This window comes from Macrotis lagotis, chromosome 3, assembly GCF_037893015.1.
Source record: "Macrotis lagotis isolate mMagLag1 chromosome 3, bilby.v1.9.chrom.fasta, whole genome shotgun sequence".
Classification (NCBI taxonomy): Eukaryota; Metazoa; Chordata; class Mammalia; order Peramelemorphia; family Peramelidae; genus Macrotis; species Macrotis lagotis.
The window spans coordinates 117,038,624-117,062,948 of record NC_133660.1 but is presented as its reverse complement, the minus strand read 5'-3'; the positions used below and the strand labels follow the sequence as shown (position 1 = coordinate 117,062,948).

The following is a 24,325-nucleotide window of genomic DNA, read 5'->3' as shown; positions in this document are numbered from 1 at the left end:
ATGTAACAAATCCTTGTTGGGCAAGTGGTGAATGACCCTGTGAAGTAAGTAGTCACTGTCAAGTGCAAAAACACTCCTAAACACAATACCCAGTTGTTTTTTTAACTTGTTCCAGCTTTAAGATCTTTCTTGCCCCTTTTCATTAATCATTGTCCTCCCGATTTGACATAACAAATAAAGTACTCAGAATCAGAAATATATAGGCTCAGGTTCTCACTCAGTCACTTAGTAGTTGCATGATACTCTAAGCAAGTTACTGAAGTGTGCCTGAGTCTTAGTTTGCTTGTGAAAAACATGGGGTTGGATTCAAGCCTTTATTTCCACTTCAACTCCAAAGCTACAATCCTATGAACCCTAATCATCATCATAGACTGAAGCAGATGCACTGATTATGTCACTTGTTAGAGGTAAACTCCATGAGGGCAATGACAATGTATTTACCATGGTGCCTTCTACAGAGTCTTACAAGAAATAAGAACTCACGTGGAATGAATGAATTAATACAGTATCTTCCTTGTGAAGGATGCTAAGGCTAAATACAAATTTTAATTTAAAATATTAACAAGTTACATAATTTAAAAAGTTTTAATTCACTTTTAACTTTGATACAAAAACAAAAAATCAGTTCCATGCATGTAGTACAATATAAAAACAAATTTTCATTTCATACTGTTTGTTTTTTTAAAACTATGCAAAGTTTTCAAAGGATATATAATTTTTATGTACCTCCTATCTCGATGTGGATCACTATGAACAGAAGTTCTAGAAGCTATGGAGGGAAAAAAATAACACAATTATAACATAGCCACAAAATTATATTCTGTAAATCTTTGAATTAATATTGAGTGAATCACTGAAAGAATAATTATTAGTTTGCTCCTGATGTTAAGATTATAATTTTCATATCTCTCTCTCTCGTCCCCAAATTGCTGCTTGAATTTATTTGTTTGATGTTTAATGATATTGGGCACAAAATAAAAGTTAGTCAATATTAAGAGCATGGAAACACTGATTAAAATTCATACAACTTGATAGAAATTAGTATTTACACAAATCAAAAAGTAACCTTAAATATTTTTGTCAGCAAATAGAAAATGAAGGAAACAGAACACTAAGAAGGTTTTATACATTTATGTTCATCACCTGACCAAAAACTATAATTTTTAAATACAAAAATAAATCAAAGTAATTTTTGTGATGATCAGATAAAGGCAATTTTCCTCATTTTGGGGGTTGAATAAGAAAAAAAATTTCAGGAATTCTTTTACAACTCTACCATAAACAGAGTAAATGTGATAAAAATCAATGAGTTATTTACTCACTATCTGAAATTTCATATCCTTAAAATGATTATTTTAAAATGAGATGGTTAAAGAGTAAATGATTAAACCTAAAATGATTCAAATCAGTTTGCTAAATGTGTAATTAAGACACTATTACATATTCAGCAAGTACTGCTTAATGTAAACTCTCAGTTATTTACATTCTCCCTTCCCCTCCACAAAAATCTCAGACTCAAACATGGTCTAACTCTTCATTTTTGGAGAGAGGGTAAATCAAACCTATTCTTAATGAGAATATTTTAAATTTGTTACAAGCTCATCTTGATTAGGGGAATATGTTGTATAGGTTTTCACAGGTATGCAAATCCATGAAAATGGTACTATCCCAATAATAAAAACTTATGAATAAAGAGGAATTTGTATCCCATTCCAAATTCTTATAAGAGCTGCCCATATTTCTCTTCAAAATGTTCTCTTTTTCATTGCTCTTTCTATTCATCCTATAATATTCAGAAAGAACCTCATTGAGGATTTTACTCTTTCTCCCACTTAAAAATCCCTTTGTAGTTTCGATTGTCTTCAGCAAATTTTCTTTAAATAATGAAGTATATTTTGGGACAGGTAATATGGGAGTAAAGGTAGTAAGGGACTGGACCAGAATCAGCCCAGGGAGAAGGAAGAATTCCCAGTCCCAGGAGAACTGAATTCATGATAGGTTGGTAGGAGGACATAATGAGAATTATTTGAAAATGCCAATCCTGAGCCTTACAATCCAAAGACTCTCCCAGATTCATAATTTGAATTGGTTTGATTGTTTCCCACTGTTGAAGAACTAGACCAGTTTTAGGGTTCATTTGGTCATATTTTTGAAAAGCAAAGACTGAGGTTGGCTTTTTCAATAGCAAACCTGATTCACAATAGAATTCTCTTAATAGAATGGCTCACCCCAGGTGTGCCACAATCATCTCTCCACAGGCACCAGGTACAAATAACACTTTAAAAAGACATCAAGTTATCATTGTAGACATACCTCTTCCACGGGGCATTTTTTCTGTACACTATTCATGAGTGCTAAGGGAAAAAAAGAAGGGGTTACAGAAGAGGAAAGGGAGGAAAAAGAGGGAACCAGGTTGCCTAAGCTTGAGAAAGAACTAGGTTTGGAAAGAACTAGCACCAAGCACACCTACGATTTTTAATCATATTTATTCTGACAAAGGAGAAAATTTAACCAAAGTTCCAAGGGCCTGTTGAATTATCATAGAAAGAGTCCTAGGAATATATCTACACTGGCTTTAGAGTAGGAGATCTTGGTTTCAAATCTTGTCTCTGATACTCACTATCTTTGTGATACTGAAAAGTGACTTTAAGCTCTTTGGGCATCACTTTTCTTACATGTAAAATGAAGGAGTTAGACCAGAAGAAGGTCTTTAGGTTCCTTTAAGCTTTACCCCTAGAATTTTATGTTTAAAAAGCTTTATATACTTCAATATTATCTATATATATCCACATATGTGTGTTTGTGTATATATATAACTAACTATATATATGCATACACACATATATACACATATGTATGTATGTATGTATTTTAGTTTTTTTTTAACAAGGCAATGGTGTTAAGTGACTTGCCCAAGGCCACATAGCTAGGTAATTATTAAGTGTCTGAGGCTGAATTTGAACTCAGGTCCTCCTGACTCCAGGCACAGGGCTCTAATCACTGCACCACCTAGCTGCCCCATTTGTATTAACCAAATTTCATGGCTTTTTAAATTGAAAATGTTTCCTACTTAATACCAATTTGTTTTGGATTAATTTGACCAATATTCAGGAGACAAATGCACATGAGGCTATAAAGTTAATAGTCCCACGACATTACTTTTCTCCTTTACATTCTTACTTTCTACATCTCTTGTTATAAAGAGGCAGAAATGAAAGCATTTAAATGTATGGCACCTGGAGGGTACAGGATAGATTCTGCAGGAAAGGTTTTCTGGGTGAGTCTAGGTTTGGATCATAGGATCTGAACTTGAAAGGGTGACTTGGTCCAATCTCTGTTTTTTTTACAAATAAAACAAACTTGGACAAAATCACTTGCCCAAGATTACACAGGTTAGAAGGAGCAGGCCTTCTGATTCTCTCTGTCTCTCTGTCTGTCTGTCTGTCTGTCTGTCTCTCTCTCTCTCTCTCTCTCTCTCTCTGTTGCTCTTTCTACCATAGAGCATTTCCACTCAATGCTCCAAAGCCAAACCTTCCTTTCTGGTGGGGAACAGGGAGAAGAGCTAAGTAGTCTGAATGAAACAGAAACATAGACAGACAACTGGAAGGCCTGACCCTGAGATAATGAGTCAGGAGAGCCAGGTCAAATTTGATAGAAGCTACACAGTTATAGATTGAGAGCTGAAAGGAGGTCATCTGCTTTAAAATCCCTCATTTTTAGTTGAGGAAACTGAGGCAAAGGGAGGTTAAAGGATTTGTGTGACAAGGTCTTTAAATGCTAAGTACCAAAGTTAGGATTTGAACTCAAGTCCTCCAAGCCAGAGTTCTGATGATGTTTTTTAAACTATACTTCACTGTCCTTTCTGTTTGCCTCAGTCCATTTTGGCTTTTTTCATATATTCAGTCACTTCTATGAGATCTATCATCTCCCCTTCTTAGTCTTTCAGTCAACTGAGTTTTTTTTTCCAGTTTTGTCCAACTTTGTGACCCCATATGGTGTTTTCTTGGCAAAGATACTGAAGTGATTTGCCATTTCCTTCTCCAGTTCATTTTATAGATGAGGAAACTAGATAAGCAGGTTAAGTGACTTGTCCAGGATCATACAGCTGGATTTGAAATCAGGATGATGAATCTTCTTGTCTCTAGGTGTGGCAATGAACTCCCTACCCACCCTTCTCAATCTCTATAGAAGATTAATAGTTATTAAAACCGGGTGTATTCAGTAGGCATCTTGTGCTTAGGTACAGAAGCTTATCACAATCCTTTAATTAAAAATGAGGCCAATGATAACAATAATAATTTCACATTTCTATAAAACTCTTGAGTTTTAGAAAGTATTATCTTTACAATCCTGTGAGAAAAATAAAAAGATCTCAATTGCCTAAATGAAGGACTAAAGCTATTAAAATGGATTTCAATTCAATTCAACAAACATTTATAATGTCTATTATGTGCTAGGTGCTGGTAATAGAAAGACAAAACAAAAAAAAGTTTCTGTCTTAAAGACAGCTACCTTTAGGTAGGTTTGGGGGCCATACAAGAGGAATTCAGAGAAGACAATACAAGGTGAGGAAGTGAAAAAGAGACCCACCCAAATGGGGCATGGAGAGAAACTTGCATGAAGTGAAGCCTCAAAGGAAGATAAGAATTCTGAAGGACAGAGATGAAGAACTAATGCCTTCCATCCAAGTGGAAAGAACAGTTAAATGAGCGATAGAATGGCAAGGTTTGGGAACAACCAGCAGGCCACTTCAAATGGAATAAATGTGAGTTCCACGAACATCTTCCCTGTCTCCTGCCCATGGCTTAGAAATGATATATAGGCCATCCCAAAGTCAGAGTTGATAGTGTCTGAATATAGCCTAAAGCATGCTTTTTTAAAATTTTATTTTTCTTGAGGCTTCTCTTTTTGTGGGGGGGCTTTTACAATATGACTATTGTAGTAATGTTTTTCCTGACTACATGTTTTTAATTTATACCAAATAGCTTGCTTTCCCCATGGAGGGAATGGAGTGGGAGGAAGGGAGCGAATAAAGGTTTTGGAATGAATGTTGAAACTTGTTTTTGCATGTAACTGGAGTGGGGGGGGGAATAAATTAAATAAAAGTTTGAAAAAAGAAATGATATATAAGTTAGTTATGGAATGGAATTGACTTTCTCATAGCATTTAGAGTTAGAAGGGATCTTACAGATGAGGAAACTAGGGATCAGAGTGATAAAACTACTTGTGGGGGCAGCTGAGTGTGTACCAGCACTGAAGTTAGGAGGACCTGAGTTCAAATCCAGCCTCAGACACTTAACTAGATATGTGATCCTGGGCAAGTCACTTAACCCCAAATGCCTCAAACAAAGTTTTTATATATAAGAGACTTATAAGAGATAAGAAGGAAGGAAGAGGAAAGGTTCCTGGGAAAGAGCAAATGTTTAGAACATTGAACTTGGAGACAGAAAGACATGAGTTCAAATTTAGTCTCAAGCATTTATTTGCTGTGTGATCTTGGGAAAATCAGTCAACTTCTATATTCATTAAGTAACTCTCAAGGACTTATTTTGTATATGCATATAAGTCATGGATAGGTTCTAGAATTACATTTTTTTTTTTTAGGTTTTTGCAAGGCAAATGGGGTTAAGCGGCTTGCCCAAGGCCACACAGCTAGGTAATTATTAACTGTCTGAGGCCGGATTTGAACTCAGGTACTCCTGACTCCAGGGCTAGTGCTCTATCTACTGCACCACCTAGCCGCCCCATATAAAGAGGTCCTTCCATTCATAAATTCTTAAATCTCTCTTTTCTTGGCTCTGGGTTCCAGCACAGTATCTTATACATGATAGCTACTTAAGAAATAATACTCGAACCTCTTTGCCACCTACCCACCTACAAAGTTTTAACCTGAAGTTACAGATTCCGCAATTAGAAGAGCTGAAATTTAAACCCAGGTATTCTGATTCTAAATTCATTTTTCTTTCAATTACATCAAATTGCCCTCTTTTATGATCTCCATGCAAAACAAGCATCTGTACACAGTTTTAAAGGTAGCAGCAAAAGATCACAGAGTCATAAATGCTCCAACTTACTCATTTTGGCATTTTGGACATGAGGATCTGAAGGAGCCCCCCCCACCCCCAATGGAAGGCAAGAGATTTGCCCAAGGTCACACTATGGTACTAAAAGGCAAAGTTGGGATTCAAACCCACATCCTCTGATATTTCCACTGCATCATGCTAATTCCCAAAGAAGAATATACATAGATAATTAGAATATATAAAAGAACAGGGTGAGATAGTTTAAAAACATATCATTAGCCTCTATCTCTTCCATATACAGAATGCTATTATACTTCTTAGCTAAGTGACCCTGGGAAAAATCACATAACCTTGGTTTCCTCATGTGCAAAATAACATATAGGATTATTGTGAGGATCAAATGAGCTAATATTTGAAAAACATTTTAGTTCAAGGCTTAACAAATAGTAAATGTTATATAAATGTTAGTTATTACTAATGAATGAATTAAGTAGGATCAAGGATTTAGAGTTAGAAGGGACCTTGGAATCCATCTAGTCCCACCACCTCATTTTACAGATGACTAAATGTAAAAGGTCAGGGTCACAGAGAGGAGAGCTAGCATTTGAATCTCAGTCTACTTTCCAATCAGTTTTGTAACCTCTGTTCCACATAGTAGATCGATACCCTAGAATATGACAATTGACCCCAGCTTGGTACTGTGAATTCAAGCAAGAAAATGTTCTTGTTCCAAAGAACTGATTCCCAAGGAAAGAGAAAAATCTAAAAGAAAAAAGAATCACCACTTTTATTGTCTGGTGGTTTATTATTCTTTATGTTTCTCAGTTGGGTCACTTAGACCACTTATAAAACAGAAACACTTGTTGAAAATATAAGTTATCATTTGAAATGAGAACATACAAAGCACAGAGAGAAAAATAAAATAAACTTACTTCTCTTGATTACAGCTCTAATGGATGACAAGGGTCCTTGACTAGAAGAAAAAGAAAACATTGGGTGAGCATTAGTAATCCTTTTAACAAAAAACAATTCATTCTATTCTATCAAATTTATCTGCAGCATTCAACACTAGCTCGGACATTGTAGGTAAGTTGCCTGCAGATAATAACAGTGATGACAGCAGTCATACTAATGATATAAAAAAATAATAATAATTCACTTATAAAACAATAATTTATTGAATAATGATAGTAATAATTTACAACTATCTCAGATGACATCTAAACACTCATCTTTTTAGTACCTGTAGTCTACTAGTGTTATTAGGTGGTCTTGAGTCATAGGATACCACTGTCTATGAAGGATTAAAAGTGAATACCAGAGAAGGTATTGGAGAGGAGCATGTTGGATATCAGAAGGCTGCAATACATAATAAATCAGAACTATGAGCAAAAGATGTCCTCAAAGTCTTGTTTCTGATTTATCCTCAATCTAGCCACCAGAGTGATACTCCTAAAGCAAGGTGTGACCATAGCATTCTCCTTCTCCATAATACCTAATAGAGCCCTATTGCCTTTAGACTCAAATACAAATTCTTCATGTTTGTAGTTTCAAGCCCTTACAAGTTAACTTCTGCCCACCTTTTCAGCCAGTATTATATGCTGCTTTTGCTTCATGACAAAACAAACTAACCTTGCTATCCTCATACATGCTATTGTATCTCCTGCCTTTTATAAATTGGCAAAGATCATCCTATGACTAGAATGAACTCTTCCTCTGCTCCTCTATGTCTCCCTTAGTGCCTTTCAAAGTTCAGCTCAAATACTGTCCTCTCAGTAACTGGTGTCTTCCCTCCAAAATAACCCTATATTATTTTGCATATGCATATTTTGTGTAAGCTTTTTGAGGTCAGGTACCATGTCATTTTTGTCTCAGTACTCAGTCATTTTAACAAATAATTGATTGATTTGCCATACAATCAAAAAAGATGGTGGATGGATCATAAAATGAGAATCATAGCTAATCAGTGGAGCCTGGTTGATCAGTGAGTATTCTAATGACTTGAAAAACTGAGAGAGTCTCTGTAACACATTGGATGGAGCCCCTGTGACAAGTGTGGATAAAACCAAGTGAGTTGGCTATGCCCTTTGTGATATGGATATGAAACCAAGTTGGAGATTTCAATTAAAGAGAACAAGATGACATTAAAAGCATGATGCCGATCCATCTTCAGGGTTGTGAATCGTGGTCTTAAAATAATGTACATTTCCATTAAGTCCCTTTTGCCTTTCTATCCCAGCATCTGGCACAGTATCTTGGTCACAGTGGGAATTTAATAATGTTTGTTGAATTGAACAGTGGCTGCTATCATTGAGTGAGGAAAATATGAAAAATCAGGCAGAGAGTATACATTTTTTTTTTTTAGGTTTTTTCAAGACAAATGGGGTTAAGTGGCTTGCCCGAGGCCACACAGCTAGGTAATAATTAAGTGTCTGAGGCCAGATTTGAACCCAGGTACTCCTGACTCCAGGGCCAGTGTTTTATCCACTATGCTACCTAGCCACCCCATAGAGTATACATTTTTAAAGGCTCTTTATTACCACTGTTTGCTTTTATGTTTGATTTTTAATGTCTGTCCTCTTATACTTGACCAAAATATAGATAAATTCAAGAATCAATCTGACTATGGTACAATGGAAAAACCCTTCGCTAGAAACTCAGAGAACCAGGCTTCAAATCTTACCACTGATGATACTCACTATGTGTATAATTTTGAAAAAGTCATTTAATTCCCCTAGGCCTCAATTTCTTCATTCATTTTTTCTAAATTTTTTTAAAATTTAATTTAATTTGTAAAATGGTCTGAGGTCCCTTCTAACTCTAGACCCATGAATCTATAACTAAAAAAAAAAAATTCCAAGTATGTTTTTCTTAATTTTTTTGTTTAAAAACATCATTCTTGGGGCGGCTAGGTGGCACAGTGGATAGAGCACCAGCCCAGGAGTCAGGAGTACCTGAGTTCAAGTCTGGTCTCACTTAATAATTACCTAGCTGTGTGGTCTTGGGCAAGCCACTTAATCCCATTGCCTAGCAAAAACTAAAAAAAAAAAAAAAAAAAAAAAAAAAAAAAAAAAAAAAAAAAAAAAAAGTCATTCCCCCCCGACCTAACTTGCTTGGAAGTTTTTAAAAAATTGCTAGCCATACAATTTTTATCTTGTTTTCTTCAAACAACTCAGAGGATAGTTTCTAGCAATATCTTAGCAAAAGATACAGTCCTGAAAATTTGTTGTCATGCATAAGGTCAAACAGAACTCATCTGCCAATTCATCAGCATCTTCAGGAAAACTGAATTTTTATTGGTTTATGTGAGTTAATCTGCACAAATCCTGCCTGCTGCTTCTTAGGTGAAAAACTCAGGAAAACATCATCCAACAACATTCATTTTAAGGCTGGGTAATTTCACCAATGAAATATTCTAAATCTGCAGGAGCTTTGGGCAGCAGGAAGCCTCAGATGTCATGAAGCAAGAATCTTAATCTGAAGTCATAACTGTTTTCAATAGCATTGTTAAAAAAGATTCCTTGGAGAACCCATTATATGCAGTGAATAATATTTTTTAAGGAAAAAAATGGCACAAAAACTTTTTTCTTAAATAAATAAGAGAGATAAATAACTAAACTTAACTCAGCTAGAACAAGAGACAACAATAATTTACTTTGTGTTCATTTTGGAAAAAAAAAAAATCTCTACACTTGAAATACTTGCTGGATAAATAAACTATACCATAAAACACAATAAGTAGAATATCAACATACTTGTAGGGTCTTTTCAGGTTTACCCCCCAAGTATAGTGACTCAAGCAACCTAATCCAGTCCAATTTAACAAATATATATTAGGCAAGTTCAGTGTACTGTTTTTGGTGAGGAAGATACAAGGATCAATGGAAAACATCTGGAGAAAAAACTATGGAGTCTGAATGCATACTATTTTCACTTTTTAAATTTGTTTTGTTGATTTTTCTTTCTTGTGGTTTTACCCCTTTTTGTTCTGATTCTTCTTTTACAGCATGACTAATATAGAAATAAATGCTCATGTAATCTCTCTATCAGATTACTTGCTATCTTAGGGCAGGGAGAGGGAAGGGTGGGAGGGAAAAAATTTTAAAAGAATGAATGTTGAAAACTATTTTTACATATAATTGGAAAAATACATAAATAAAAATTTAAAAATAGGAATATATTTAAACAGAGGGTGTGGGTATAAGTTGACTTTGATATGATGTTAAAAACTTAATGAAGGGGTAGAAAAATGGATTGTACAGAGAACAGTGGAAACAGAATTGGGTAAACTATATTCCATGAAGAAGCATGAAAGACCTTTTACAGTAGAGGTAAAGAAAGGAAGGGTGAATATTGTTTGGACCTTTCTCCCATTGAATTTGGCTCAAAGAGGTAATAACATACACACTCAGTTGGGAAGAGAAATATATTTAATCTTATAGGGAACTGGGAGGGAAAAGGGGAAAGAAAAGGGATGGGAACTAATGGGATGACAGACTGAGGAAGGAGGTGATCAGAAGTCAAATACCGGTGAGGAGAAACAGGGTGAAAAGAGAAAGAAAAGTATAAAATGCGGGGAAGAATAGGATAGGAGGGAATTCACAGTTGGTAATCCTAACATATTGTTTACAAGAGTCACATTTGAAGCAGAGACACAGACTGAACAAAGGTAAAAGCTGCAACAGAATATATGCTTCAGATGAAGTTAAAAAAAAAAAAAAAGCTTGAGGGTAAAATCCTGACATCACATGAAGCAAAGGCAAAAACAGACTTAAAGAGGCAATGAAGAAAACTACATCTTGCTAAATACCACAAACAATGAAGTAATAGCAATGCTAAATGTATATGTACCAAGTGTAGAGCATCTAAATTCTTAGAAAAGTTAAGCAAGTTACAGGAAAAAATTAACAGTAAAACTATACTGGTGGTGGTGGGGAACTTAACTTCCCTCTCTCAGAACTAGATAAATCTTTCCACAAAATAAACAAGAAAAAAGTTAAGGAGATGGATAGGACTTTAGAAAAGTTAGACATGATAGACTTTTTGTAGAAAACTGAATTGGGATAGAAAGAAATATGCCTTTAAATCAGCTTAATATGGCAGCTACATAAAAACTGACCATGTTTTGGGCATAAAAATCATGGGCATTAAAACCTAATTCAAATGCAGAAAAGTAGAAATATTAAATGTATCCTTTTCAGACCATGATGCAATAAAAATTATATGTAATAAAGGATCATGGAAAGATACATTAAAATTAATTGGAAAACAAATAATCTAATCCTAAGGAATAAGTGGGTCAAACAAGAAATCATTGAAACAATCAACAATTTCATCAAAAAGAATGACAATAATGAGACAATATACCAAAATTTATGGGATGCAACCAAAGATGTACTTAGGAGAAATTTTATATCTCTAAATGCCTAAATGAATAAAATAGAGAAAGAAAAGAACAATGAATTGAACATGCAATTTAAAAAATAAGAACAAGAACAAATTAAAAACTCCAGTTAAATACAAATTAGAAATAATGAAAATCAGAAGATTAATAAAATTAGAAGCAAGAAACTATTAAACTAATACATAAAATTAAGAGCTGGTTTTATGGGAAAAACATCAGAATAGATACCTTTCATTAATTTGAATTTAAAAAACCCCCAAATTACCAGGATCAAAAATGAAAAAGGTTAATTCACCACTGATGGAAGAGGAAATTAAAGCAATAATTAGGAGCTATTTTGTTCAACTATATTTCAATAAATCTGAGCAAATAAATAAATTCAATAAATCCAAGAAAAATGGATATTTATAAAAATATAAACTGTCTATATTAATAGAATAGAAAATAAAACCTTTAAAAATCTCCAGGACCAGATGAATTCACAAGCAAATTCTACAAATTCTTAAAGAACAATTAATTTCAATACTATATAAACTATTTGGAAAAACAGATGGAGGAATTCTATCAAATTCCCTTTATGATACTTATGATATCTAATCCAGGAAGAATTTAATCCAATGCTGCTATCTGATTCAGGAAGAGCCAAAACAGAAGGAAAATTACAAATTTCCCTTATGAATGTTAACATAAAAATTTTAATAAAATACTGGCAAAGAGATTATAGCAATTTATCTTGAGGATAATTCATTATGAACAGATCAAATGTTTACTAGGAATACAGGACTATCAGTATAATTGACCATACCATAACAAAATCAACAGATATCATATGATTATCTCAACAGATGCAGAAAAAACTCTTCAGATAATACAGCATCTATTCCTATTGAAAATGCTGCAGAGAATAGGAATAAATGGTGCTTCTCTTAAAATGATTTAATAGTATCTATCTAAAATCATCAGAAAGCATTATCTGTGATGGGGATAGACTAGAAGCCAAAACATTAGGAGTGAAGGATGCCCATTCTCACAAATATTATTCAATAATATAGCAGAAATATTAGCTTTAGCAATAAGAGAAGAAAAAAATTGAAGGAATTTGACTAGACAACAAAATTATTACTTTTTGCAGATGATACGATTGTATATTTATAGAATTCTAGAGAATCGACTAAAAAAGCTACACAAAATAATTAACAACTTTAGCAAAGTTTCAGGATATAAAATAAAACCACATAAATCATCAATATTTTAATACATTACCAATAAAACTCAGCAAGAAGATATAGAAAGAGAAATTCCACTTAAAATACTATATTGTATTTGGGAGACAAATTCTGGAACAATATAAATACAATTACAAAATATTTTTTAACACAAATATAGTCAGACCTAAACAACTGGAAAAATATCAATTGTTCATTTTAGAATGAGCTAAAATAATAAAAATGACAATTCCATCTAAATTAATTTACCTATTTGATGCTATACCAAACTACCAAAAAATATAAGGCTAGAAAAAATAATAACAAAATTCATTTGGAAGAATGAAAGTTCAAGGATATCAAGGGAATTAATGAAAAAAATGCAAAAGAAGATGACCTAGTCATACCAGATCTAAAGTTATATTATAATCTATAATTAACTATATAATCTATATTTTATTATATAATTATATTATAATAGCAATAATTAAGCTATTTGGTACTGGTTAAGAAACAAAGTGGTGGGGGGCAGCTAGGTGGTGGCACAGTGGATAGAGCACTGGCGCTGGAGTCAGGAGGACCTGAGTTCAAATTTGACCTCAGACACTTAATAATTACCTAGCTTAACCCCATTGCCTTGGCAAAAAAAAACAAAAAACCAACAACAACAAAAAAACAAGAGTGGTGGGTCAGTGGATTAGGTCAGGTATACAAGACACAGTAATAAATGACTATAATAATCTACTATTTGACAAACCCAAAGAATTCAACTTCTGGGATAAGAACTCACTAATTAACAAAAACTGGAAAATAGCATGGCAGAAACTAGGCATAGACCAACCGACATCTTACACCTATACCAGAAGACATAATTTAGATATAAAGAGTGGTACCATAAGCAAATTAGGAGAGTGAATGACAGAATATTATGAAATACAAAATGGATAATCTTGATTATATCAAATTAAAAACTTTTTGTACAAATAAAACCAACACAACCAAGGTTAGAAGGAAAGCAAAGACAGAAACAATTTTTAAACTAGTATTTCTATTAAAGACTTCATTTCTAAATATATACAGAACTAAGTCAAATTTATAAGACTACAAGTCATTCTTCAATTGATAGTCAAAGGATATGAAGAAATTAAAATTATATATAATCTTGTGAAAAAATGCCTTAAATCACTATTGATTAAAGAAATGCAATTAAAGCACATCTGAGATACTAACTCACATCTGTCAGATAGGCAAATATGATGGAAAAGGAAAATGATAAATGTTGGAGAAGATGTGGGATAACTGGGACACTAATGCATTTTCGGTGGAGTTGTAAACTATTCTAGAGAGCAATTAGGAACTATGACCAAAGGACAAACTATGTATACTTTTTGATCCAGTAATATCACTACTAGGCCTGTACCTCAAAGAGATCATTAAAAAAAAAAAAAGGGAAAAGAACTTATATGTACAAAAATATAGCAGCTCTTTTTAAAAAAATATTTTATTTGTTTTTCCAATTATGTACAATTGTAGTTTCTACCTATCATTTTTTGGGGAAAGTTTTAAATTTCACAATTCTGCCCCCCCCCAAAGGCAGTCTGATAATCTTTACATTGTTTCCATGCTATACATTGATCAAAATTGAATGTGTTGAGAGAGAAATCACATCCTTGAGGAAAAAATAAAATATTAGCGATAGCAAAATTAAGTAGTACATAAGACTTTTTTTTTAAGTTGAAGGTAGTAGTCTTGGCCTTTGTTTTAACTCCACAGTTCTTTCTCTGTATAGCAGCTCTTTTTGTGGTGGCAAAGAATTAAAAATTGAGGCAATGCCCATCAATTGGGCAATGGCTGCACAAGTTATGGTATATGCATGTGATGGAACACACTATTGTGCTATAAAAAATGATGAGCAGGCAGATCCCAGAAAAACCTGCAAAGTTATATGACCTGAGGCTGAGAGAGGTGAGTAAAACTAGAACAGTAACAGTAATGTTGTGTGATGATCTACTTTGCTTGACTTAGCTCTTCCCAGCAATAAAATAATCCAAGACAATTTCAAGACTCAAGATGGAAAATGATATTCACATTAAGAGAAAGAACTATGGAGTCTGATGCTTTTTCACTTTTTTTTGGTGGCTTTTCCTTTTAGTTTTATTTTCTTATTTCACAAATTATTAATGTGGAAATAGGTTTACAACATTTGTTATGTATAATCTGTATCAGAATGCTTGCTATCTTGGGAAGATGGAATGGGAGTTAGGGAAAAATAATTTGAAATTCAAAATCTTATAAAAATGAATTTTGAAAACTATCTTTACATGAATTGGAAAAAAATGAAATCCTATTTACTAAAAAACTTTTTTTACTCTACTCCAGTGAGTAATAATGAAGTATTTATACAGAGTATCCCATAAGTCTTAGTTCAGTTTTAAGCAAAAATAGCTTACAACATAAAATATTTAAGATTTCACTAAGACTTTTGCTCTGTTACAAAACCATTATAATGAAAAGTCTCATGATATTTTTGACCATGACATTAACCTTTTAATGCTTCAAGCTTCTTTCCTCCAATACAAACTGAGAAAGAAAAATTGCAAAGCCCTCTATGACTTCATAGAGTTGCTGTGGCCAAAAAGAGTTACTGATTGATGTGATGTAGTAGAAAGTAGACTTAAAGTCACAGGATGTGGATTCAAATCTTGCCCCTACTACTTTACTATTGATATGGCATTGAACAAGTAAGAGGCTTTATATCACTGTGCCTCAGTTTTGTTTTTTGAAAAATGAAGATGCTGGACATGCCTTTTGAGCTAGCTTCTGGCTCTAATGTCAGGATCCTATGGTCATGATCACACATTATGGTGGCTTAGTAAACTGGGAGAATTTTTTCTTTCCCCTTTTCCTGAGCATTGAGTATCTCAAACTTAAATCTAATCATTTTGTTAGTAGTTTTCCTTTCTCATAATAAAATGATTTAATACTACAACCATAAGTCAATGCTTTAAGCCATGGGAGAATCTATTATTCAGTTAAGTAAAATGCCCCCCCTAACCACTGTTGCCCTGTTACTATTTCCATTCTTCCTGAGCAGGAGCAAACATTGCTTGCTGCCATTGCAGACAGACAAAAACACTCACAACGTAAGTTCACTGAAGGAGACTCTATCATCAAACCAGATGTCAGAAAAATCCCTCTAGAAGGGAAGTGGATGGGGGGAAATAGATTAATTAAGTAAACTGGAAGCTCAGATCAAATTATGGAGAAAAGCAAGTTTCCATGTTCTATTCTGCAATCTCCTCATGGTGCCTTCCTTTGTCTTGTAGGGGTTCAGAACTGCTTTTTGACTGCCCTTATTTCCATTCCCTATCTGAGCAGCATTGTTCCTTCCTCCCTCCTTCAAAGATCTCATTTCCTCAGTGTTCCATTCTCCACTGAATATAGGAGACAAGCTTTTAACCCAATTAAGTGTTTAAATCAGATCATACAAAGCTTAACTTTTTAACCTTCCCAGCATTAAAAGAGTGGATTGCTAGCTAAAAGCTATGAATTGTTTATAGTATAATTTCAGCAGATACTTTTGGGCAAAAGGGCCTCCCCTAAGTGGTCCTCAAATGAAACGGCAGAGGATAGGCATTAATCCTCTCCTTTTAGACATAAAAGCCTCAAGGCCAGTCCTGATAGCTTTGACAGAAGCTTTATGGCTGAATTTTCTGCCAGATTCTTTGAAAACAAGAATAATAATAAAGATCAGAAAGTTGTTGGGTTACTTATTTTTAGTCAACAAAAAAAGAGTAACCCTGAATCCATCCCAAAGAAATCAAATTTCTTTTCTAGTTAGGATTGGGCATGGGTCATGCTTTATTGATATGAACAAAAATGCTTCTTTTCAAAGTTTACAATTTTCACAGGATCATGCATTAAAAGACATTGATGCAAACACTCTCCCACTTTGTGCCTTTCAAATAAGAACAGGATTCCTTTGGTAAACCAGAGGATAAAATCCATTTATTTTCATTACTTATTTAGGCCTCTTTTGTCCACAATATAGAATGGGTATACAACCCTATCCTTGTACATTTATTGTGTTCTCAGGCTGTATCCACTGGCAATTGGATGCAGAGTCACCTGAGAAGCTGAACTTTCTGCTCTTAATGAAATTTACCTTCTAAGAACAAAAAGGACACACAATAGGAACAGCAACTGAGCAAAAATTAAACCTGCAGAAATGAGTATTCTGGTCAAACAATGAGAGGTATTTTTTTAATTATTAGGGAAAATGTTTTATATCTCTCTATTATACTGAGCTATCTTTTAATTTTCATCTCTTTTCTAATACCTAGGATACTGTCATTCCCAGTTAGTAGTAGTGGGAGGAATTCCAACCTATTAAGGTTCTGGCTTTCAAATTTCATTTAAAATTTAGATGGATGAGAATTGGAATCTGTTTTTTTTTTCAGATGTACAGAGTAAAATCTTTGCCTTTTTTGTATACTGGCATTTACCATATTGTCTAACATATAAATCCAGATTTTTGCATCACTTGATCCTCCTTGTAGGATGTAAAAAAAATGATTTCAAAGTCAAAAAGAAATTATGTCAATTGGTATACCTGGTCCTTCTAGTGTTAATAAATTCTTAAAATTTGAAGAATCCAATAATATCCACACTCTTTACAGAAGAGGAAGCATGCATGCTGCAGTGGACAGAATGATACATATAAAGTCAAGAAGACCTGGGTTTGAATTTCACCTCAGATACTTATTAGCTAGGTGGTCAAATTACTTAATGTGTCTAAGTCTCCATATCCTCATTTGTAAAATGGGGTTAATAGTAGTAACTTAATTCACAGGATTGTTGTAAGGATCAAATTGCATTGTGTTTGTAAGGTGTGGTACAAACAGTAGAGTTAACTACAGTAGAGTTGTTAACTAGGCAAGTGAAGATAAAGTAGAAGGGCAATAAAACTCAGATTAAATAGGATACCTCTTGAACTATCTGTTATGATTAAAATACACAGCCTTCCAGTTACAGAGCCATAAATGACCCATGATTTCATGGGTATGGGCACATACTCCTTGAAGAGTAAGTCATGTAATCTACCCAGGCATTCTTACCCTTTGGAGACTCAAGCCCATGTTCCTTTTGAGTGGAATGTTGCCAATAAAACCTTCTTAGGGTAATATTCCTAGTGAAGTCCTCTCAAGGTTAAGAAATATTAAGAAAACCAAACCATTATTCTTAGAAAAAAGACCTTGCATTCCAAATGAGACCTGTTTTCTTTTCTTTTCTTTTAGGTTTTTTTGCAAGGCAAATGGGGTTAAAGTGGCTTGCCCAAGGCCACACAGCTAGGTAATTATTAAGTGTCTGAGGTCGGCTCAGGTACTCCTGACTCCAGGTGTCCTATCCACTGCCTAGCTGCCCTGAGACCTTTCTTGTTTTCTTGATGAGGATATTTCTACTAACTGAGAGGTTAGACCTTGCACTCCAAGACAATTACTTCAAAAAGATAGTTATAATCCTGAGGATTATTCTCACCATCTGGATGGTGAGGTAATATTTTATGAAAATATTTCATTGTTTTCTTTGTTGCTGGGGTAGATTTTCACAAGTAGAATGTAACTCTGAAGACTAACCAATCCACAGAGAGAGAGAGAGAGAGAGAGAGGGAGAGAGAGAGAGAGAGAGAGAGAGAGAGAGAGAGAGAGAGAGAGAGAGAGAGAGAGAGGATAGGAAGGAGGAAGGGATCATATTAGCCCATTTAATCTTGCTTCAGGTAAACTCCTTGATCTTCACTGCCTTTGTGAGACTTGTGGTATGCCCTTCTCTTGAGAAAAGCAAATAAAAACTTTCTTTTGCTCAGACCAGTCCATGAAGATTTTGTTCTGTATAATTTTATCACACACAGTTGTGAAGTGAAATGCAGTGCCCACACACTGTATATGTTATGAGTCTTTGGGATATTATTGCTTATCTAGTCTATTAGTATACTTAACTTTTTTTTTAATATATAGGTTAACTAGCTGAGCTAAAATATTTATCTAGAGCAAATATCATTAGTGATGGTGAGGTTGTAAAGCTAGCCCACAAAAAAAATCTACTGAATTCACTATTTAGTTGATATATAAATATATATAATAAGTAGTGACTATAGGAACAGAACAGGCATTTATGTGACTGAATCATTTGAGAAGGAGTCAACACGCTTGGACAGACATTTTTCTGCAAGAAAAGTTCCTAAAACAAAAATTCATAAATTGGGACTGACTGACTTTCTTTTGATGGTATTGATTATTCTCATACAGAATTATTTCAGATAAAACTAAAACCCTAGATATATTATCTCCTAAGAAATAACATTAAATTTACTGTTATTAACCATGTCTTGAAGCTAACTCTGACTTGTTTCCTGAAACAGGTGACAGAAAGTAATAAAGTGTATTGGAATAAAACAAATATCTTTACTTTTTATCTTATAAGTCTATCAACCATAAAATTCTTATCACCCAATATTAACTGCCAGGCTTCAGTAATACATTATGTCATAAAGAGAAGCAAGAACAAGCTACTCAATAACATTTTTCCAGAGGCAGAGCAGGAAGGCTCCAGGTAAAATGAAAACAGCAGCAGCAGAATGATGGAACACTGATGAGAAGGTGAAGTGATTTAGTAGCAGTTGGAAGAGATGCCAACTAAAAATCACAGGACTAAGCATGGAGGCTCAAACCCTCACTGGGATCCCATGCGAGAGAGAACTGTAAGTCACATGAATTGTGTATGTCTTTAAAGAAAGTAGAGATACCAGAAGATAATTTCTTGATTCTACCTACATTCAAGTTCCTTTCTCTGTGAGGAGCAGAAGAAGCAACAGAATAGCACCGTATGTCTGAAGGACTATAGGGTCTCTGTGGGAAGGTAGAGGACTTTAAGAGGCAGAGAGGGGGTTGCTTGATTTTCTGATTAACCTTAAGTTCTGTCCCCTTGTAGGAGAAGCCCTATTTAGGGAAATATTTTAAGAGTACTGTGTGGGTCATTTGGAAAAGTAGGTATCTCTAGAAAACTTGAGTTCTTCTTGTAAGATCCTATGACCAGGATAATATTACAAGGTTATCTATATGACAATACTGTCACTGATTATGCCCCTGTGGGAGGGAAGAAGCCCATTAGAAAAGCAAGGAAAGTTTTCTGACTATCTATGGATTCAGATGAGTCATTTTTATGTTCTTTATTCTTCAGATAATAGTCATTTTTATTTTTGAAGTCTTGTGAGACTGAGTGTTTGCAAATAGAACTCATGGTCACCCTTTAGGGAAGTGCCAATTACTTACATTTCCAGGTTTCACTTGAGGGATGGGGGAGAAAATTAAGGGATGTAAAAGATTTACAAACCGTACCAAGATGCTTCATTTTAGAAGGAAGTTTCTGACTTGTGTTACATATAACTCTGATAATTAATAATACACTTACACAATACTTTTCAATAGTAATGCTTTAATCATCATATGCCATTATTTCGAATTATCTGGGATTTCACCAGGTACTTCCTCACTTGTCATAGATGTGACCTTTCTAGTCTTAGCAGATAATTTTCATAAGTTACTAGGACCAAAAACATTCACTTGACAGCCAGGTTTCTTATGATGAGACTCTCTGAATTCACCTATCTGATCATCAGGTAACAGACACAAAGATGGTGTCCAGGTCTCACTCAAAATCTTTCTAGTTTGTCAGTACATATTAAAGCTAATTAGCTCTGCTTACTTCCATGTCACAATGGGAAATAAGAGGATGACTTGAAAAGGGATTTATCACAATAATCCATAGAAAAAGGTACTGTTACTTTGTATTTTCTTTTGTTTTCTGACCTTTTGAATCTGTGTATTGCCTTGCAATTTATATTGTCAGTTCCTCTAGGGAAGAAACTCTCCTCTTTTTTTTATAGAATATCCTTTCTTGCAAAACTCAATATACATTTGTACTTTTTGTCAAAAGTGACTGGAGTAATTCTTATCTGATATAGACATGAGTGGCATAGGATGAAAAGGTAAGGAGGGCTTTGGTGAGGGAGATGATAATTAATGATAAAAAATTCTATGATTAATATAGAAATGCTGAGCTGACAAACATGTCTTTAAATTAGATCCAGACTGTCAAGATCTTTTTCACAATATCTTGATCTTCCTCTTTCCTGTAAACAACAACTTCGTAGGATTAGTCTTTGTGTTTGAGTTAATTATAGCTAGGTTAGAGAAAGACTTCAAGATCATAAAATATGATGATTAGCTGAAGGAACTGGGGATGTATTTAGCTTGGAGAACTGGAGCCATGATAGTTTTCTTCAAGCAGTTGAAGGGCTGTCATGAATAGACTTTTTAAATTTGATGCCAGAAGCCAGTATTAAGAATGCTGAAACTTTCCTAATAATTGTTTTGTCTGTCATTCTCCAGGAAGGGCATGACATCAAGATGATGCTATGAAAAGCAAGTGAATTGGATTTGCACAAGGAGGGGCATGTGCTAAGTTACCAACCTTACTTTCTCTGCCAGAACTATCTGGTTCCAGATATGAATTAAAACAATTGGAGATGGTATTGGATTTGAGGCAATCAGGGTTAAGTGACTTGCCCAAGGATTAAATGACTTGCCACAGCTAGTAAGTGGCAAGTGTCTGAGGCTGGATTTGAACTCAGGTCTTCTTGACTCCAGGACTTTATCCACTGCATCATCCAGCCAATGCCTAGCAGATGACTTAGCACTGTTGCACACCTGAGGAATCAGACTGTTTAATTAATGAGACAAATAAGGCTTGATATACAGAAAAATGCTTAATAAGAGTTATCCAAAAGTGGAATAGCTTTTCTCAATAGGTAATGAGCTCCTGAATCCTCTAAGTTTTCAGGCTAGAGCTGAAATTTTGGGAGAAACTGTAGAAGGGATTCCCATTCAGGTAAAGAGTGGATATCTAGCATCTAGGGAAAGTTAGGGGGTATAGCTGGGCCTGGAGTTAGGGAGACCTGAGTTCAGATCCTGTCTCAGATCTTGACTAGCTGCATGACCCTGGGCTGGTCCCTTAATCCTGTTTGCCTCAGTTACCTCATTTGTAAAATGAGCTGGCATAAGAGACGGTAAACCACTCCACCATCTTTGTCAAGAAAACCCCAAATGGGGTCACAAAGAATCAGACACAACTGAAATAAATGGAGCCTAAGATTCTGCGATTCTATGAATTTTACAAGTAAAACTTATTAAATAGTTGAAAAAGTTTTGTATTGCAAATTAAGGAGACAAAATAGGAGAACCAATAATCACATATGTATTTATTTAGTCTATCTACAGCAATTAAAACTGATCACTCAGTCTCTTCTCTTCTACTAGGAAATGCCCATATTTTTAATAAAAAGACAACTTTCTTTGCCAATCTCATATTTCCACATTTATATATTGCTCAGTATGTTTTTCTGCTTTCCTTAAAATGACCCACAGCAATTTATGTCTTAAAAATAATGAATAGGACATGTATGAGAGTATGTGAGAGACAGAGTGAGAATGTATGTGAATAAAGGGAAATTATTGAAGAGAATATATAAAAAACAAGACATCAATAAAGTTTTAAAGAAGTATTAATGAAATTAATCGCAAAAGTCTTCTAAATAGGCCCAACCCATATACCTGAATTTTTTTATGAAAAAGTGATTCTTTATTCCCACTTAATAGTATTTCTCCCCAATTACAAGGTTTTCTTTTTTATATATAATATTTTATTTTTCCAATCACACACACATTTTTTTTTGCAAGGCGATGGGTTTAAATGATTTGCCCAAGATCACAGCTAAGTAAGTATTAAGTGCCTGAGGCTGGATTTGAACTCCTGACTCCAGGGTCAGTGCTCTATCCACTACACCACCTAGCTGCCCCTCAAATTACATATAAAGATAGTTTGCAACATTCATTTTTGTAAGGTTTTGAGTTTCAAATTTTTCTTTCTCTCCTCCCAAGACAGAAAGCAATCCGATATAGGTAATACATACAAAATTCTTTCACTCCTTGCTTGAACACACACATTCCATCTCAACCATGTTTACCATATTTCCAAATTAGTCATTCTGTGAAAGAAGAGTTAGAACACAAGGGAAAAACAATGAGAAAGATAAAAGAAGAACAAAACAAAGTGAAAATAGTATGCTTCAATCTTCATTCACTTCTTTCTTTGCATGTGGATGGCATTTTCCATCATGGGTCTTTGAAAAAATGATTTTTGCAAGGAAGGGTTGACTCACTCAGTTACACCCTTCTGTAACACTGACTTTTGTAAGAATATAAACAGAAATCTTATGAAAAGTAATAAAAAGACACACCCTGCCCCAAAACCTGTCTTGGCAGTTTTAAAACCTTAAGCAAAGAATTTTTCCCCTCTCTCCTCAAAAGGTGACAACATATCCCTTTAGTTGAAAACACCAAGTTATGGTTTAGTTTGTTTTTCCTCTATGGAAGCCAAGCAACATCCTCTCCTCCCCATCCTAGCAACAACTCTGACTTTGGTTTCAGCAAGAAGCAAGGAGGGCTTGGCAGAATAACTGGGAATATGGAAGCCCCATGGAAAATCTACTGAAGGAATCCACTCAGTTACATGTGATTAATAAGAATTGAAAGCAGATGCTGCCTTAAGTCACTCTTTAAACTCTGGTAAAAAAAAGAGGCCTCTCAAGTATCTAGAATAATCAAATGTGAGAAAGAAAGATCTTTGTTTGCTAAGTAAGGAAAAAAAGACTTAATATGGTTTTAATTTTTTAAAATGGTAAAAAAGGAAACATTTTGTGTTGTACATAGTAAGAAACCTTCTCATTTTCCCCTATGTATGGCCCCAAAGTTTCTTTTTCCCATTTTAAAAAATTATAAACATATTAAGCATTCCAATGTGCAAGGTATTGGTCAGAAATAAAATCTCAGCTTACATTCCCAAAGATTTCTTTCCTTCTTTTATTTTCTGTTCATTCATTTTGCTCACTCAGCAAACATTTCTTGTGTAAACCACTATTAGGTTCTGATGAGTTTAAAAGATGAAAAATGTTATTCCTTGTCTTCTGCTTCTAATCCCTCTGCTGACCCATTTTCCTCAAAAAAGTCTGTGAGGGATAAGATCTAGTAGGCAAGTGGAAAGAAGAGATCTGAAGCTGCCAAGTCAAGGCCCTATCAGACCCAGGAGGCTTAGAGTTAGGGGATACAAAGAAATGCAAAAAACAGTCCCTACCCTCAAGGAGCTTACATTCTACTGGAACAGACAAAATGCAAACAATATGTACATTCAAGTTAAATACAAGGGTAATCTGGAGAAAATCTCAGAGGGAAGATATTGGACCAGGGGAAAAAAAGACCTCTTGAAGAAACTGGGATTTGAGCTGAGACTGGAATACTATGTACCTAAAATTGATGGTTAAAATATGGGAAAGGTGCAAGTACAATGGATAGAGCACCGGCCCTGGAGTCAAGGATCTGAGTTCAAATCCAAATGTATCACCTTGGGCAAGTCACTTAACCCAGATTACCTCACTTCCAGGGCTATCTCCAGTCATCCTGATTCCCTGGACCCAGATTACTCTGGAGGAGAAAGTGAGGCTGGTACCCTCATTCAAATCCAATTCATGTGCTTATCATGGCATTACCTCCCTGATATCTACCCAAACGAAGGATAAACAT

The 24,325-nt window shown here is 34.6% G+C and overlaps 1 protein-coding gene across 3 annotated transcripts in view; it reads right to left on the bottom strand.

Annotated features, from left to right (window-relative positions):
• The window catches only part of SH3D19 (SH3 domain containing 19), a 205,138-nt gene that overhangs the window by 68,491 nt on the left and 112,322 nt on the right, over nucleotides 1-24,325 (bottom strand). For 2 of the 3 annotated variants that reach the window (XM_074229142.1, XM_074229141.1), the window contains exons 3-4: nucleotides 6,956-6,996; nucleotides 727-769 (exon numbers count right to left, since the gene is read on the bottom strand). In XM_074229142.1, the coding sequence (XP_074085243.1) occupies nucleotides 727-769; nucleotides 6,956-6,996 (84 nt within the window). Of the gene's footprint in view, nucleotides 1-726; nucleotides 770-2,313; nucleotides 2,355-6,955; nucleotides 6,997-24,325 lie in introns of all 3 variants that reach the window. The other variant, XM_074229143.1, reaches the window with a different exon arrangement.